Source organism: Clupea harengus, chromosome 18 (assembly GCF_900700415.2).
Source record: "Clupea harengus chromosome 18, Ch_v2.0.2, whole genome shotgun sequence".
NCBI classification, from domain to species: domain Eukaryota; kingdom Metazoa; phylum Chordata; class Actinopteri; order Clupeiformes; family Clupeidae; genus Clupea; species Clupea harengus.
The window spans coordinates 13,794,075-13,811,653 of NC_045169.1; the positions used below are offsets into that span (position 1 = coordinate 13,794,075).

At 45.8% G+C, this 17,579-nt stretch overlaps 1 protein-coding gene and 2 long non-coding RNA genes across 4 annotated transcripts; all 3 read left to right on the forward strand.

Moving 5' to 3' along the window:
• The first annotated feature begins 9,305 nt into the window (after nucleotides 1-9,305).
• LOC122133736 lies at nucleotides 9,306-9,891 on the forward strand. The gene is made up of 3 exons (XR_006152955.1): nucleotides 9,306-9,336; nucleotides 9,456-9,545; nucleotides 9,823-9,891. It is a non-coding gene; the product is annotated as an uncharacterized LOC122133736 (long non-coding RNA).
• A 532-nt stretch (nucleotides 9,892-10,423) lies between these two features.
• LOC116224558 lies at nucleotides 10,424-11,216 on the forward strand. Its single transcript, XR_004165634.1, has 3 exons — nucleotides 10,424-10,524; nucleotides 10,734-10,838; nucleotides 11,133-11,216. It is a non-coding gene; the product is annotated as an uncharacterized LOC116224558 (long non-coding RNA).
• A 450-nt stretch (nucleotides 11,217-11,666) lies between these two features.
• On the forward strand, nucleotides 11,667-14,428 carry LOC116224686. Of its 2 annotated transcripts, XM_031585249.2 has the most exons (4): nucleotides 11,667-11,720; nucleotides 11,921-12,850; nucleotides 13,577-13,668; nucleotides 14,072-14,428. In XM_031585249.2, the coding sequence occupies exons 2-4, from the start codon at nucleotides 12,059-12,061 to the stop codon at nucleotides 14,100-14,102; spliced, it is 915 nt and encodes a 304-aa protein (XP_031441109.1). In that variant the 5' UTR covers nucleotides 11,667-11,720; nucleotides 11,921-12,058; the 3' UTR covers nucleotides 14,103-14,428. The 2 variants fall into 2 exon arrangements, with proteins under 2 accessions (XP_031441109.1, XP_031441108.1); XM_031585248.1 differs by lacking the exons at nucleotides 13,577-13,668; nucleotides 14,072-14,428 and having other exon boundaries at nucleotides 11,921-13,290.
• The last annotated feature ends 3,151 nt before the right edge of the window (nucleotides 14,429-17,579 follow it).

Here is a 17,579-nt window from a genome sequence, read left to right on the forward strand (position 1 = left end):
TTTGTCTCATTCTTGTTGCTGGAAAAACAAGAAGGATATTGGCCTAACCCTTTTGTCATGGCAAAGGAAATAATCCTCTACTCTCTCTGTGTGTGTGTGTGTGTGTGTGTGTGTGTGTGTGTGTGTGTGTGTGTGTGTGTGTGTGTGTGTGTGTGTGTGTGTGTGTTTGTGTGTGTGCGTGTGCAGTTCTATGATGCCCCATGCATGCCTGTCCAGCCGGTGATGCAGTGCCGGGAGGGAGGCCCTGTGACCTCAGCACTCGGCGACACGTTGGAGAGTGACAGTGACCGCAGCACCCCTTCCGAGCTGGACCCAGGGGTCTGTTGTGACAAGGAGCCTGGCTGCCATGAGCAGTCTGACAGGGAGGATTATCAGCTTATTGATCTGCAATACCTGAGCCAGTACCCCCGCGATATCTGGGTAATGCATCTATTTGTCTCATTCTTGTTGCTGGAAAAACAAGTAGGATATTGGCCTAACCCTTTTGTCATGGCAACTATGTTAGAAGCCTTCATGTGTGTCTATGTGTTTCCATAAGCACCCTCTGTTTGTTTCTCAACAAGGGCTCATGAAAACCCACTGAGGGGAAATAATCCTGTACGTGTGTGTGTGTGTGTGTGTGTGTGTGTGTGTGTGTGTGTGTGTGTGTGTGTGTGTGTGTGTGTGTGTGTGCAGGTGTATGATGTCCCATGCAGGCCTGTCCCGCCGGTTATGCAGTGCTGGGCGGGGGGCCTGGTGACCTCAGCACTCGGTGACACGCTGGAGAGTGACAGTGACCGCAGCACCCCTTCCGAGCTGGACCCAGGGGTCTGTTGTGACAAGGAGCCTGGCTGCCATAAGCGGGAAATGACCCCAGTTTTCCGGTTTGACGAGGAGCCTGGCTGCCATGAGCGGGAAATGACCCCGGTGTTCCGGTTCAACCCGCTGCTGGACTTTGACAACGACTGCGTGGACATGGGGGCACCTGCCTTCTCCAGGTCTGACAGTGATGTCATACTGACCAGCCGGGACATGGATCATAACTGTGACGCCCATGGCACCTGTGTTGAGAGAAACACCCCTGTCCTGGTCTACCAGCAGACTGGCAGTGGAGACAGCTCCTGGGGGGAGAGCGTGGCCCTGGGTGAGCAGGCATGCTTGGGGATTGCTGCGGGCTCCTCTGTCCGCCTGCCTGAGGCCCTGCTGGAGGCAGGCGGCCGGGCAGGGGCACGGAGCGAGTTGGAGTGTAGCATGAGTGACATGCTTGACATGCATCTGGAGATGAGGCGGCGTCTAGATGCGGTGGAGCACACGCTGACCTTTGGCCCACAGCAGCAGGAGAGACTGCGCGAGGAGGAACAGCGGGTGGAGAATCACCTCCAGCCGCAGAGGAAGCAAACGTGGTTCAAACGCCTCGGCAACGCCCTCAAACGCCTGGGAAAGAGGAAGAGGAAAGAGGAGTGTGAAGGGGGAGAGGGTGGCCCTGGGTGTGACGAGCTGTGCCCAATCACACAGGACGTGAGCATCTCACAGGCCACTATGGGGAAGATGTGTGAGGCGGACGCCTGTGTCAGAAACCGGCAGGCAGCCTCACGTGACCAGCAGCGAATGGACCTGCTCCAGGAGCAGCTGGAGGACTTGGAGAGAAGATTCCAGAAGCAGAAGGTGCAGCTGCAGAATGCCGAAAGCGCACTGGAGAGGCGCCAGATCGAGGCGGCGAATCTGCCCTCCACCGTAAGTCACACCTCTACCACACAACACCAAACCACACATACCTCTACCAAACAACGCCTAACCACACACACCTCTACCACACAACGCCTAACCACACACACCTCTACCACACAACGCCTAACCACACACACCTCTACCACACGTCTAACCACACTCAGGGCTGACGGGGGCTTTGTTACCCTCTTCCTTTCCTAGTTCCGGTTCGGAGTTGGCCCAACTTGCGAGCCTTCTAACAACTGCCTTTTCCTTGATGTAAAAGGGGTATGTGTGTTTCAGTTATTCCATAGACACCACTGAATCTAATGCAGCCATACTCCCCCCCCCCCCCCCCCCCCCTCTCTCTCTCTGCATATTTGTTCCCTCTAGTCCAATAAGAATCTGAGGTCAATGCGCAAACCCCGTTCCGTCCATCCCCAGTGGCCTCTACTGCCCTCTGCCAACTGGGTCTTCAACCCCCGCAACAATGACACTGCTGTGAGTGTTGTCATGGTCACTGTATTTGGAAAAGATGCATCCTTCCTTATCTATGTTCTTAATGTCTGTCTCATCTGGTCTTTAAACCACACCTCTCTCTTGGTCTTTAAACCACACCTGTCTCTCTTGGTCTTTAAACCACACTTGTCTCTCTTGGTCTTTAAACCACACCTGTCTCTCTTGGTCTTTAAACCACACCTGTCTCTCTTGTTTCAGTGTGGACGGGCAGAGGCCCTGAAGGAGGAGAAAAGGAGGAAAGAGGAGATACTGAAGAGCAAGAAACCAAAGAAGATGGGCCTGAAGAGAAGGTGAGTGTGTTTGTGTGTGTGTGTGTGTGTGTATGAGTGTGTATGTGTGTGTGTGTGTATGAGTAGGAGTGTGTGTGTGTGTGCATATGTGTGTGTGTGTTTGTGACTGTGTGTGTACATTTGTATGTGTGCATGTGTGTATGAGTGTGTGTGTGTGTGTGTGTGTGTGTATGAGTGTGTGTGTGTGTGTGTATGAGTGTGTGTGTGTGTGTGTATGAGTGTGTGTGTGTGTTTGTGTGTGTGTGTTTGTGTGTGTGTGTGTGTGTGTGTAGGGGTGTGTGTGTGTGTGTGTGTGTGTGTGTGTGTGTGTGTGTGTGTGTGTGTGTGTGTGTGTGTGTGTGTGTTGGGGTGGAGTCGGTGAGTAGCCGAGGCGGTAAGGGGCAGATGGATTTTGGCTTGATCCTGGAGTGATGCCTAGACACAGCCTGAACAGGGCAGAGAGAGAGTTATGAGTGTGTGCAGGGGGGTGGGTGTCAAAACATTCTGCATATGAAACAAATCCATCATATTCATTAAATGTTTCACACAGACCAAGCTGTCTCTACTCTTTTGGTAATGGTGTCTTGTTTTCTCCTGCTTACAGGTTCTTCTTGTGCCTACGCTGCCTCACATGAATGTGAATCGGAATATCCGAACTATCGGAATATCATCAAAAACTTTTGGGATATCGGAACTATCGGAAATGTAACACTATTATCCTTCATAACTTGACTGTTTCATAATTACTGCTGCTATTTTTTTACACTAAACTATTTTTTACACTAACTAATTACCAATAAAATTACCTTCAAGGTACAAGTTATGTGTCCTTCATTTGTTCTGCCTCTTGAGTGAATAATGGTTAGCATTCTGTGCGTGTGTTTCAGGTTGGTTAAACAAATGTTCCTTAATAAACCCATTTTGCAACTATGACAATGTGTTCAAATTACATGAGTTTAAGTAGGTGGGTTATCATTCTTAGACATTTAACTTTAAATTAAAACAATTAAGGACTGCTATTTTGGAAGGTAATATCGCTTGACGTCAGAACAACACGTAAAAGTACATGCTGCAGCAGTAACGATTACCACTTTGCTATACTTTATTTTAAAGCGTCTCTTTTCTGTGGGCTACGGTGTTTTCTTTTACACAGGTCGGGTTTTGCTGATATTATATCCATTGTCTGTGACCTAGTTAGAAGCGAGTACAGGTAGTGTTGGAGTCGGGTGAAGTAGCGTAAGCACTGGAGAGAAGCCATATCTGCTAGTGATTTGTTTCGAAAAAGTAACCGTCTTGACAGGACTCATTGGCAAGGTCGGACACCTAGCTCAGCTGAAGAGCCGAACATCACAGACATCAGAACAGCGAGAATTTATCTGAGTGAGAAGATAGTGTCCTCTTCCTACATACGTACATAGGTCTGTGAACACAAGGAAGGCAGAGGGACCAGATGCCATTCCAGGAAGAGTGCTCAAAGAATGCGCATACCAGCTCGCAGATGTCTTTACGGACATTTTTAATATGTCTTTAGCCAAAGCGGTCGTACCAACCTGTTTTAAAACGGCAACTATTATTCCTGTGCCCAAGCAAAGCAACATCAGCACTTTAAATGATTATAGACCTGTGGCGCTCACTCCCATCATCGCCAAGTGCTTTGAGAGGCTGGTGGCGAAGCGCGTTAAGGCTGCCCTCCCTCGCTCCCTGGACCAGCATCAGTATGCTTACAGGGAAAACAGGTCCACTGAGGATGCTATCGTCACAGCCCTCCATACAACGCTGACACACCTGGACAAGAAGGAGACATATGTGAGACTCCTCTTCATAGACTACAGCTCGGCTTTTAATACCATCGTCCCCAACCGGCTGATCACCAAACTCCTTGATCTGGGCCTCAGCTACAGCCTGTGTATGTGGATTAAGGATTTCCTAACAGATCGCCCCCAGACAGTGAGACTGGGTCCTCACCAATCCTCGAGCCTGTCCCTCAGCACCGGAGCTCCACAAGGCTGTGTATTGAGTCCCCTGCTCTACTCCGTCTACACATATGACTGCACCAACACCCATACATCAAATACAGTAATAAAATGTGCAGATGACACGACTGTGGTAGGACAAATCACCAACGGAAATGAAAGTGCCTACAGAGACGAAGTTGACAGACTGACAGGATGGTGTAAGCAAAACAACCTGACCCTGAATGTCAAAAAGACAAAAGAAATCATAGTTGACTTCAGACAGCAAAAGGCAAACCCTCAACCCCTCATCATCAATGGTGAGGAAGTGGAGAGGACCTCCTGCTTTAAGTTCCTGGGGGTTATGCTCTCAGAGGACCTGAAATGGGTGATGAACACAACCGCCACAGTCAAGAAAGCACAGCAGCGGCTCTACTTCTTGAGAATACTGAAGAGAAACAAACTGTCTCCCGAGCTGCTTAAGTCTTTTTACCACTGTTGCATTGAAAGTGTCCTCACATACTGTATCACTGCATGGTATGTCAACTGCACAGACAAGGACAGGAAATCCCTCAGTCAGGTCATAAGGTCTGCAGAGAGAATAATTGGACTTCCACTGCCTCCCCTGGACGACATCTTTAGGACACGCTGCCTCCGCCGAGCATGTGGCATTTTGAAGGATGAGACTCACCCCGCAAACCATCTCTTCACCCTGCTACCCTCTGGCAGGCGCTACCGGGCCAATACAGCCCGCACCTCCAGACTGCAGAACAGTTTCATCCCCAGGGCCATCTCAGAACTAAACAATCACACAACCCTCATACCCTCCACCCAGCACAACTGCACTTTTTTTAGTGGTTGCACAAACAAATTTCGTTGTGTTTCTAATGCACAATGACAAATAAAGTCTATTCTATTCTATTCTATTCTACATAGCATACATGAGATGCTGGTTCGTGTAATATCGTGAAATGTGATGAGGCTGAGATGGCACCAAGTAGGCTAACTTTACCATTTAACATCCCACTCTGCCAAGTTAACATGGGCAACTTCCTCGTATAAGCCTAGATCATTTGTAGACATATGCTTAAGAGTACGTTCTGTCTTTTTAATTGACATCGACACGAACAAAGATCACATTGTAAAAAACAAACAAACTGTATTGGTTCTTTTGTACACACCACATAGCCTAACAAACTTGTATGCTACGTTTTCCCATTTGTCAAATCAGCAACGCGGTGCTCTAACACTTGGTCCCACTTCTTGCTTCAAGTTAACAGCCTACCCACAGTAGTAGGCTTGCAGTGTATACATTGATACATTTAATCATCCACATCACACATCCACAGAGTTTGTGTTTTGTCTTCTTCGAAACAGTTTGGCGAATCAGTCGTCACAGCTACTTGGAATGAAGTAAAACTGTGTTCTTGTGGCATTTGAGTAGCCAAATCTGATCTCATCCAGCAGGTACGCCAGGCCTCATCCAGCAGGTACACAGACCACAGACCTCAGGCCTCATCCAGCAGGTACAAAGACCTCAGGCCTTGTTCCAAGCACATCTAAGGGGCGCTTGTGCATCCATAGCTCGTGTGCTTGGCTTGCTAAACATCAGGCCCTTTTTCTCCAGAATCAAGTCTGAAACCTGTTCATGTGCTAAAGGTTTTATCACTCTGCTAAACTCAAGTCGAGGCAAGAGTTGACCCTTGTGAGGTCTGGAGGTTGAAAAATACTCTCTCTTTAGGTTACGATTCCACAGGAGTCTGCAAAGGTGCTGTTCAATGTAAAGCCTTCCCACACACACATGCCCACCTGTCAAACACACACACACACTTAAATAAGTGATGAATTACTTTTTCATCTTTAATAATGATATGTAATGCTGAAAGAATAGAATTCTTTATAATGTGTTATTTTCCATAATTCCATATCTGTGTTCCATGAGTGTGAAAAGTACAGGATCCTCCCATTGGTCCACCAGCCTCAGTCTGTCTGATGCTGCCCAAGACTCACGATTCAACCTTAACCTTGAATAAATGTCATTGTCCCTGTTTATTTGTCATTCTTTATAAATGATGTGCTTGATTATTGATCTAAAATACAATGTCGACTTTACTGAAGTGTTAAACAAATAAAGAAATGTAATCAGGGGCGGCGCCAGGGGGGGGCTAGGGGGTGCTCTAGCTCCCCCTGGATTAGCCATAGCACCCCCAAGAAAATAATGGTTTATTTATTATTGTTATTTAATTTCATTCTGCGTTATTTATTGTGTAATAATAATATTTAACTCACAAAAGAAAATAATAACAGATTGAAATGAACAGATTGTTTTAGACACAGAGCAATCATTCTGTCATAACCTTTGACCCAACTTTCACGTCGCACGCCTGAATGTTGACGTTACCGGACGGTTGAAGGAGAAAGCGAGCTAGTGCGTGGTAGTTTCAAGTGAATATCAACAATGCATCGGTTCTTGCTACCTAAATGTCCATGTTTAGAAGAACGATTAAGAAACAAGATTGACGTAGAAGAAGAAGAAATGCCAGGGGTATCTGGTGTGGATTTTTAAGGAGAGGAACGTTGTGGTCAAGGAGGTCAACCCACCACCACTACTGAGGGTGCTAACCATAGTGCTAGCAGCATCAGTGACATTAGCATGAACGCTCAGGATGGTCCGAGAAGACCAAAACTCCAGAAATATCCACCTTGCATGTTTGGAGTCCAACAAAGGAGTTTTGTAAAAGCTGGTTGGGACAGTTTGCGTGGTTGGAGTACGATGCAACTAAGGTATTGTTAGCTGTGTAACATTAATGAAAGCTGTCTGATTTGTTGCATGCATTGATTGCCCTGTGTTGCTGAAGACTCGTTTCCGTTGATTAGCAACGAATATGCCCTTTTTTGGCGAAGATTTTAACTTTTTGCCTTTTTCCTCTTTTTTGGATTTTTTTGGAGCCGCCTTAAAAAAATCAGAGACTCTTTAGCCTAAGACAAGCAGTCTGTATATGTGCTAGGTATACATAAGGTTCTATGTAATTACTGATGATTGTGAACTGAAATAATATATACTTTTTAACGCATTTCTGACTCTTTGACTGTTTTAGTTAATTCTATCTGCTATTCCAAGATTCATTTTACTCTATCTGACATGGTAGCATAGTGGTCACCTGTCACCCAACTTTAATCCTCACTACCACAAGTGTTTTAAAGTAAGTTAGGTATTTGGGATTGCGGACTCTATAACATGCTGTATGCCTTTTGTCAGTGACCGTCGCAGATGTGCACGTCTGTCGGAAGAAGCCTAGATAATGATAATAATAATACAATCGGTTTGTTTAGCGCTTTTCATGGACCCCAAAGACGCTTCAGAGAGCAAACATGTAAAGTTGTTGTAGTAGAGAACCATGTGACACATAGGCTATCATCCTCATTTCATAGCACCCTCACTAAAACGCCGAGCTCCCCCATAGCACCTGCAGAAAAAAATGTCTGGCGCCGCCACTGAATGTAATGTATCCAACTTAACGTCTTGTCACTGTATAAAAAGTTGGGCGTGAGTTGAAATGTGGATTATCTTTAAATAAAAGTAGCCCACTTGTAATACTATTGTAACAGGTACCGCAGCAACGACACCTAGCTGACAGATAATATTCTGTAATTTCAGCAAAATAATTGAAGAGGCAGGGCAACAGCTTCTCAACTTTTGCGTTCTTCAGTTCACCGTTACCACGAACGTTCTGGAGATCACTCCAAGACTCCGCCCTGCTGGCATGGAGCAAGTTTATTTTCCTTCAAAATAAAATACCTTCATAAAATCAATGAAAACAGTAATATCAGAATAAAACAGTTACAAAAAAAACAAAGATTAAACTTTTGTGGACGTCACACTATTACATTTGTAACATAATTTCTCATACTTGTTTCGTATTGTACCGTCATAAAGGTACAGAGAATGTTGGTGATATTACAAAGTTCCATTTTTGAGTGGTCTAATCATTCTTGGTCCAGTGCGACAGAGAATAGTACTACTCCGTTAAGTGCATTTTTCTACCGTGACTTTCGTTTCCTAGATATCAGTTTTCATATTAATTTGATCCATATTCACCTATCTGACATATTTTGAAGTCGTTTTCTTCCCAGTATATTGATATTTGTTTTAAAGACGTGCGTTTTCTAAACGCCGCTGTCTCCAACCTGTTATCCAATATCAGGTAATTAGCCGTAATGGTTTTTTTTTTATCGTAAGCTCATAGATGATAGGTGTAATTATGAAGAATCGGAAATATTTAGTCCTATATGTGTGTAGCCTTCGTGCGTTTGCCTTTAATTACAGCCTATGGGCGGCTAGAAAGGAAAAGTTAGTTACTCGTATGAGTATTATTATTATGGGTTATGGGTGGCAGTAGCCCATAGGTGCGTAAAGCCCTATGTTCATAGTGGGTATTTTACTGGGTTGCAGAAAAAGTTCAGTTCATAGCCAGAGAAACTTCCTTGCAGAAATGGGACTAGCTTAATGATGATGGGTTTCCATGGTAACAAATATGACGTAAAAATTACCCACCACCTAGGTCAGGTGACGTCATAATAACTCGTGAGACTAACGTCCTTGCTAGACAACCTAAGGGAAACTGAACAGTGTTTAATTAATCAAAGTGTTTATTCTCTTGGTAAATAAGATAATTGGTTTATTCTTCTTAGTAAATAAGTCCACTTACCCCACAGGTCAATATGACTGAGACAACGGATAAAAGCCTTTCTTCGGTAAAGGTAAGAATTTATTAGAAATGGATTAATTATAATTTTCATTTATTCAGAACAGGTTTTGAGTGTAGCTCATCTAGACAAAGTGACACAAAATGTACTTCATTGCTTAGGTTATCTATGTCCGCCCCGTGTGGAACAAGACTCAACTATCTGTGAGTATCCTGAAGGCCTCTTTGTAAAAAGCTATTCTTTAATAGAAAATAAAACATTGAATTGCCATAGCTGCCTTGACTCTCTGACTAAGGCCTCTGTGTTGGGTTTCACCTGGCAGCCCATCAGTGAGGGCAGTGAGAATCCTGGAATCCTGAGCGGGGAATTTAGTGACACTGCCACCACCTCCGCCTCTCGAACCCCCAGCCTGGTAAGACCTGTAGCTGGATTGACACCTCCCGCACTGCAGCTGACTGACAGAGCAGATCTGACCTGCATTAGGGCCAGAACCAAACCACATCAGGGCAAGAACCAAAAAGTCCAGGGGCAGAATCAGTGCCTGGATCTAAAGTCTATTACATCTATTAGCTTTAGCAGTGTAGCATCTAGCATATTAACTTTAAAATGAATATAAATGAACGTGTTGAACAGCAATCTTTCTGTGACTCTGACAGCTGAAAGTGTGATGTGTGTGTGTGTGCCTTTAGTCTGAGGATGACCAGAAGACCAGCAGCAGTGGCAGTAGGGCTAAATCTGCAGCCGACAGCCACCCCTCCTACTCCTCTAGTTTCTGTGAGGTGAGAGATGTATGTGTGTGTCTGCTAGAGGCTTATGCTCATGGCAGCAGATCCGACCCGTATTTGGGCCAGAACCAAAAAGTCCAGGGGCAGAATCAGTGCCTGGATCTAAAGTCTATTACAAACAAGGCTGACTGCTGTCAGTTTTTTTATTGCACAAACGACTCACTGAAACACACACGTGTTATATATGGAGGCGACACAGGACACACACACACACACACACACACGCAGGCCTGAGGTCACCGTGAATTCAACTTCTGCCTTTAACCCATCCCGGATCGTCCCTCCTCCAGGATCTTCCAGGAGCAGTGGGCAGCTTATCAGCGCCCGGGGACCAATTAAACCGTCCGTCTCGGTCAGGGACGGGCAGGAGTGTTCTGTTCTTTTTACATCTATTAGCTTTAGCAGTGTAGCATCTAGCATGTTAACTTTTTCAAAATGAATATAAATGAAAGTGTTGAACAGCAATCTTTCTGTGACTGACAGCTGAAAGTGTGATGTGTGTGTGTGTGCCTTTAGTCTGAGGATGACCAGAAGACCAGCAGCAGTGGCAGTAGGGCTAAATCTGCAGCCGACAGCCACCCCTCCTACTCCTCTAGTTTCTGTGAGGTGAGAGATGTATGTGTGTGTCTGCTAGAGGCTTATGCTCATGGCAGCTCTATCTGACCTCTGACCTCTGGGATGAATAGTCCACAAATCAGGCATCAGAAATCTGCATCAGGACCAGCATGTTAACGTTCAAACATGAGACTAGATGGTGCGAGGGTCAGCTGTCTGTGTGACTCTCATCTGACAGAGGGGTGAATGTGTGTGTTTAGTTTGACGATGACACGGCCGACCTCAGGAGCAACAGCCGCAGCGGCTCCGTCAAGATGGAGAATGCCAGATACTGTTACCTTAGCGATGTCTCCAGCCTCAGTGAGGTGAGTGGGGCGAGATCAGATCTGAATCAACCTTAGTGTCGCTGTGCAGACTCCAGGAGCAAGGCCAATGAGATTCAATGTAGATGTGATGTGTTGGGTCTAGTTTAGCGCTGGAGTAAAAAAGAAGCATGGCAAAAAGCATGCAATGTTTCGTTTAAACATACAAGTCCTGAAACTTCTATCAGCACTATCATGCAAATTACCTCATGAAAATAATACAGCAACGTAGGTTGGCCAAGCTGTGTGTTTTTTGAATCTACGCTGAAAGTGTGTTGAATTTCTGTGTCTGTTTAGCTTGAGGAGCGCAGGAGCATCGGCGTTCTGAAGGATGAGCCTGCTGATGACTGCTGCCTGGGAACCGCCTCTGACCTTTGTGAGGTAAAGAGATGGGGGGTTTGACCTCTGTAAGGTGAGAGAGATGGAGGGTTTGACCTCTGTGGGGTGAGAGTGATGGAGGGTTTGACCTCTGTGAGGTTAGAGAGATGGAGGGTTTGACCTCTGTGGGGTGAGAGAGATGGAGGGTTTGACCTCTGTGGGGTGAGAGAGATGGAGGGTTTGACCTCTGTGAGGTGAGAGAGATGGAGGATTTGACCTCTGTTAGCTGAGAGAGATGGAGGGTTTGACCTCTGTGAGGTGAGAGAGATGGGAGTTTGACCTCTGTGAGGTGAGAGAGATGGGGGTTTGACCTCTGTGAGGTGAGAGAGATGGAGGGTTAACTATGGCTAATTCAATTTAAACTAAAAACAGCAGAAAAACGTTTAAAGTTAGTGGCTCATTTGAGCTCTTGACCTTTAACTCTGGACTTTTGACCTTTCAGTCTGACGGAGAGGACTATCAGCTTATTGATCTGCAATACCTGAGCCAGTACTCCGGCCTATCACGGTAATGCATCTTTTTTCTTTCTCGAAGAACAAGTAGGATATTGGCTTAACTCTTTTGTCATGGTTACTAGACTAGAAGCCTTAATGTGTGTCTATGTGTTTCCACATGTACCCTGTGTTTGTGCATTATTATGTATTCATTCTCATGAAAACCCACTGAGGGGAAATAATCCACAACTCTGTGTGTGTGTGTGTGTGCAGGTCTATGATGCCCCACGCAGGCCTGTCCGGCCAGTGATTCCGTGCTGGGGTGACACGCTGCAGAGTGACCGCAGCACCCCCGCCGAGCTGGACCCAGGGTTCCGGTTCGGCAAGGAGCCTGGCTGCCATGAGCGGGAAATGACCCCAGTGTTCCGGTTCGACCAGCTGCTGGACTTTGACGACGACTCCGTGGACATGGGGGCATCTGCCTTCTCCAGGTCTGACAGTGATCTCATACTGACCAGCCTGGACATGGATCATAACTGTGTCGCCCATGGCACCTGTGTTGAGAGAAACACCCCTGTCCTGGTCCACCAGCAGACTGGCAGTGGAGACAGCTCCTGGGGGGAGAGCGTGGCCCTGGGCGAGCAGGCATGCTTGGGGATTGCTGCGGGCTCCTCTGTCCGCCCGCCTGAGGCCCTGCTGGAGGCTGGCAGCCGGGCAGGGGCACGGAGTGAGCTGGAGCGTAGAATGCGTGACATGCACGACATGCATCTGGAGATTCGGCAGGATCTGGATGCGGTGGAGCACACGCTGACCTTTGACCCACAGCAGCAGGAGAGCCTGCGCGAGGAGAAACAGCGGGTGGAGAATCACCTCCAGCCGCAGAGGAAGCAAACGTGGTTTAGACGTCTCGGCAACGCCATCAAAGGCCTAGGGAAGAGGAAGAGGAAGGAGGAGTTTGACGTGGGAGAGGGTGTCCCTGGGTGTGACGAGCTGTGCCCAATCTCACAGGATGTGAGCATCTCGCAGGCCACTATGCGGAAGATGCACGAGGCGGATGCCTGTGTCAGAAACTGGCGGGCGGTCGCACGTCACCAGCGGCAAATGGACCTGCTCCAGGAAACGCTGGAGGACATGGAGCGAAGCTTCCAGAAGCAGAAAGTGCAGCTGCAGAATGCCGAAAGCGCACTGGACAGGCAACAGACCGTATGTCGCACCTCTACCAGACAACGCCTAACCACACACACCTCTACCACACAACGCCTAACCACACACACCTCTACCACACAATGCCTAACCACACACACCTCTACCAGACAAGATCTAACCACACCTCTACCAGACAACGCCTAACCACACACACCTCTACCAGAAAACGCCTAACCACACCTCTACCAGACAGGGCCTAACCACACACACCTCTACCAGACAACGCCTAACCACACACACCTCTACCAGAAAACGCCTAACCACACCTCTACCAGACAGGGCCTAACCATACACACCTCTACCAGACAGGGCCTAACCATACACACCTCTACCACACAACGCCTAACCACATGCACCTCTACCAGAAAATGCCTAGTCACACACACCTCTACCAGACAACGCCTAACCACACACACCTCTACCACACGTCTAACCACACTCAGGGCTGACGGGGGCTTTGTTACCCCCTTCCTTTCCTAGTTCCGGTTCAGAGTTGGCCCAACTTGTGAGCCTTCTAAGAACCGGTTTACCTTTTGCCTTTTCCTTGATGTAAAAGGGGTATGTGTATTTCAATTATTCCATAGACGCCACTGAATCTAATATAGCCCTACTCCTAAACCACATCTGTCTCTCTTGGTCTTTAAACCACACCTGTCTCTCTTGGTCTTTAAACCACACCTGTCTCTCTTGGTCTTTAAACCACACCTGTCTCTCTTGTTCCAGTGTGGAGGGGCAGAGGCCCTGAAGGAGGAGAAAAGGAGGAAAGAGGAGATGCTGAAGAGCAAGAAACCAAAGAAGATGGGCCTGAAGAGAAGGTTAGTGTGTGTGTGTGTGTGTATATGTGTGTATGAGTGTGTGTGTGTGTGTGTGTGCATATGTGTGTGTATGAGTGTGTGTGTGTGTATGAGTGTGTGTTTGTATGTATGAGTGTGTGTGTGTGTGTGTGTGTGTGTGTGTGTGTGTGTGCATATGTGTGTGTATGAGTGTGTGTGTGTGTATGAGTGTGTGTTTGTGTGTGTGAGTGTGTGTGTGTGTTTGTGTGTGTATGTTTTTGTGTGTGTGTGTGTATGTGAGTGTGTGTGTGTATGTGTGTGCAGGGGGGTGGGTGTCAGAACATTCTGCATATGAAACAAATCCATCATATTAATTTAATGTTTCACACAGACCAAGCTGTCTTTACTCTTTTGGTAATGGTGTCTTGTTTTCTCCTGCTTTCAGGTTCTCCTTGTGCCTACGCTGCCTCACATGAATGTCATCAAAAACTATCGGAATATCGGAACTATCATCAAAAGCTGTCAGGATCAATGGCGTAACTATAGGGGATGCAGCAGGTGCGATCGCACCTGGGCCCGTGAGTTGTGGGGGGCCGTGGCCGGGCCCATAGACATATTTATGTCTACAGTCTATTGACGGCCCCAACAGTACTGCGTCTGACAGAAGTCTCAGACCCTAACTTTCGACGCTCAAATATGCTTGTATTCACAGATGAACTGGTATTCTACAGTTTTGAGTGTCTAATGCTATATATACGCTTGAAAAGGCAAATGTATCTCTATCATGGTTGGTATTATTTGTGGGGGGAAATAGTAGCAATCTATAATAAAATGATATGCTTATTCTACATTCACTATCTAAACTATTAAAAGTTCTTATTTTCTTTGCTATTTTTGTCGTATTCAGATTTGCAATGATGATTGCTAGGTAACATATATGTTGTTGTCCAATGTCAAGTCTCTATTTGATCATGGACGATATAATACGATAGCTAGTTAAAGAAATTTGAAGGTCAAAACCCTATGGTCAAGACAAGCAAACAAATTGAGCACAGCACACCTGCAAGCGTAACAATGCATTTTAAGCATATAAGTGGCAGTAGGAAAAGGCAAGAGAGGAGAGAACAGGAGGAGAAGGTGGCAAAGCTGCCCAAATTAGATTATTTTGGATTTTTAAAGTGGCATTATGTAGGAATTGCTAATCGCTAACGAGATGCTAGCGGCTACACCTAGCGAAAACCTCTTGAAATTTGCTTACTTTGACACTATGACAAACTAGTGAGTCAACAACTTTCCTAACACAGTCAAACATCAAGCAAGTGACAAAGACAAAGCAAGACAGCAAATAAGCTACTTACTAGTTCGGCAGACAGTAGTAACCGGGCGGCTTCAGGCAAACCTACATAACCCAGTAATATGCCTACGGGACGCTGATATGGCAATGGCACGGAGGCGATTCTCCATATTAAACGTCATTGTAGTGCCCCAATTTTTTTTAAGCTGTTATTTTAAGGTAAAACTGCTCATCCTAACCCTAACACTGAATGTCAGCATTCTATTATTATCACTTTTCTAACAATTTCTACGGTAAAAAATGTTCCCGCTGAGAGTCAAACAAGACTTTGTTCATTGTGTACACACCCGTCACTTCTGAAATAGGTAAGGTTGATTAATTAAACACTATTTATATCGATAACAAACATCTTTGTTTAACGTTTTTTTAGACGCGGGTGCAGAAGAAGGGAACGCTACGATAGTAATTAGCGTTCACTAGGGCCCGTCATAAAAACCTACACCTGGGCCTGTCGTAACTACCTTACAGGATATCTGAACTATCGGAAATGAACATTACTATCCTTCATTACTTTATTACTTCATAATTACTGCTGCTATTTTTTTTCACACTAAACATTACCAATACAATGACCTTCAAGGTACAAGTTATGTGTCCTTCATTTGTTCTGCCTCTTGAGTGAATAATGGTTAGCATTCTGTGCGTGTGTTTCAGGTTGGTTAAACAAATGTTCCTCAATGAACCCAGTCTGCAACTATGACAAAGTGTTCAAATGACATGAGTTCAAATAGGCGGTTTATCATTCTTAGACATTTAACTTTAAATTAAAACAAATAAGGACTGCTATTTTGGAAGGTAATATCTCTTGACGTCAGAATAACACGTAAAAGTACACACTACAGCAGTAGCAATTACCACTTTGCTATACTTTATTTTAAAGCGTCTCTTTTCTGTGGGATACGGTGTTTTCTTTTACTGGTAAAATATCCATGGTCTGTGACCTAGTTAGAAACGAGTAGCCTACAGTTAGTGCTGGAGTCAGGTTAGGTAGCGTAAGCACAGGAGAGATGCTATATCTGCTAGTGAGTTGTTTCGATAAAGTTACCGTCTTGACAGGACTCATTGGCCAGGGGGTTTATCCTCTGAGGTCGGACACCTAGCTCAGCTGAAGACCCGAACATCACAGACATGAGTGAGGATGATGGACCACAACAACGCAGTTTTACGTGGTTTGACCTTATTCCAGTATTACAATGTTTGCATATTTCTTGCACTCTCATGTTGCTTAGACTATTTATTTACACATTTTTACATAGCATACATGTGATGCTGGTCGTGTAATATCGTGAAATGTGATGATGCTGAGATGGCACCAAGTAGGCTAACTACACAGATAAACATGCCACTCTGCCAAGTTAACATGGGCAACTTCGTCGTTTATAAGCCTAGACAATTTGTAGACATACAGTGGGGAAAATAAGTATTTGAACCCCTGCCGATTTCGCAAGTTTGGCCACTTGCAAAGAAATGTGTGATCTATAATTGTAATGGTAGGTGTATTTTAACAGTGAGAAATAGAATATCAACAAACAAATCCAGAAAACTGCATTTTATAACATTTATGACGTTATTTGTATTTGATGCAGAAAATAAGTATTTGAACCCCCAAGCAAACAGCAAGAATTCTGGCTCCCAATGACCAGTTATGTGCCCAAGAAGCACACAGATTAGTCCTCATTAGGACTAACAAGGTACACCTGATCTCAACTGGTGACGTGTATAAAAGAAACCTGTCCAAAGAATCATACTTCACACCTTCAACCTCACCACCATGGGCAAGACCAAAGAGTTGACCGAGGACGTCAGAGATAAGATTGTAGACCTGCACAAGGCTGGAATGGGTTACAAAACCATCGGCAAGCAGCTTGGTGAGAAGCAGACAACTATTGGTGCGATTATTCGTAAATGGAAGCAACACCAAACAACTGTCAATCGCTCTAGGTCTGGGGCTCCATGCAAGATATCCCCTCGTGCGGTATCGGTGATCATCCGAAAGGTGCAGAATAACCCCAGAACTACACAGGGGGAGTTTGTGAATGATCTCAAGGCAGCTGGGACCACAGTCACCAAGAAAACCATTGGCACTACGCCGTAATGGTTTGAAGTACTGCAGCACTCGCAAGGTCCCCCTGCTCAAGGAAGCACATGTACGAGGCCGTCTGAAGTTTGCCAATGAACACTTGAATGATTCTAAGGAGGATTGGGAGACAGGATGTGGTCAGATGAGACCAAAATCAAGCTCTTTGGCATCAACTCGACTTGCCGCATTTGGAGGGGGAAGAATGCTGAATATGACCCCAAGAACAGCATCCCCACCGTCAAGCATGGAGGTGGAAACATTATGCTTTGGGGCTGTTTCTCCGCCAAGGGTACAGGACGACTCCACTGCATCGAGGGGACTATGGATGGGGCCATGTAACGTAGAATATTGGGCTTGAACCTCATTCCCTCATATTGAAAACGCAACCTTAAGGATTTGGAGAGGATCTGCAAAGAGGAGTGGACCAAAATCCCTCCTGAGATGTGTGTAAACCTGGTGACCAACTACAAGAAAAGTCTGACGTCTGTGCTTGCCAACAAGGGTTATTCCACCAAGTAC

Bases quoted from the DNA above. Each gene is read 5' to 3' on its own strand.
- LOC116224686 (XM_031585248.1), top strand. From the start codon at position 12,059: ATGACCCCAGTGTTCCGGTTCGACCAGCTGCTGGACTTTGACGACGAC.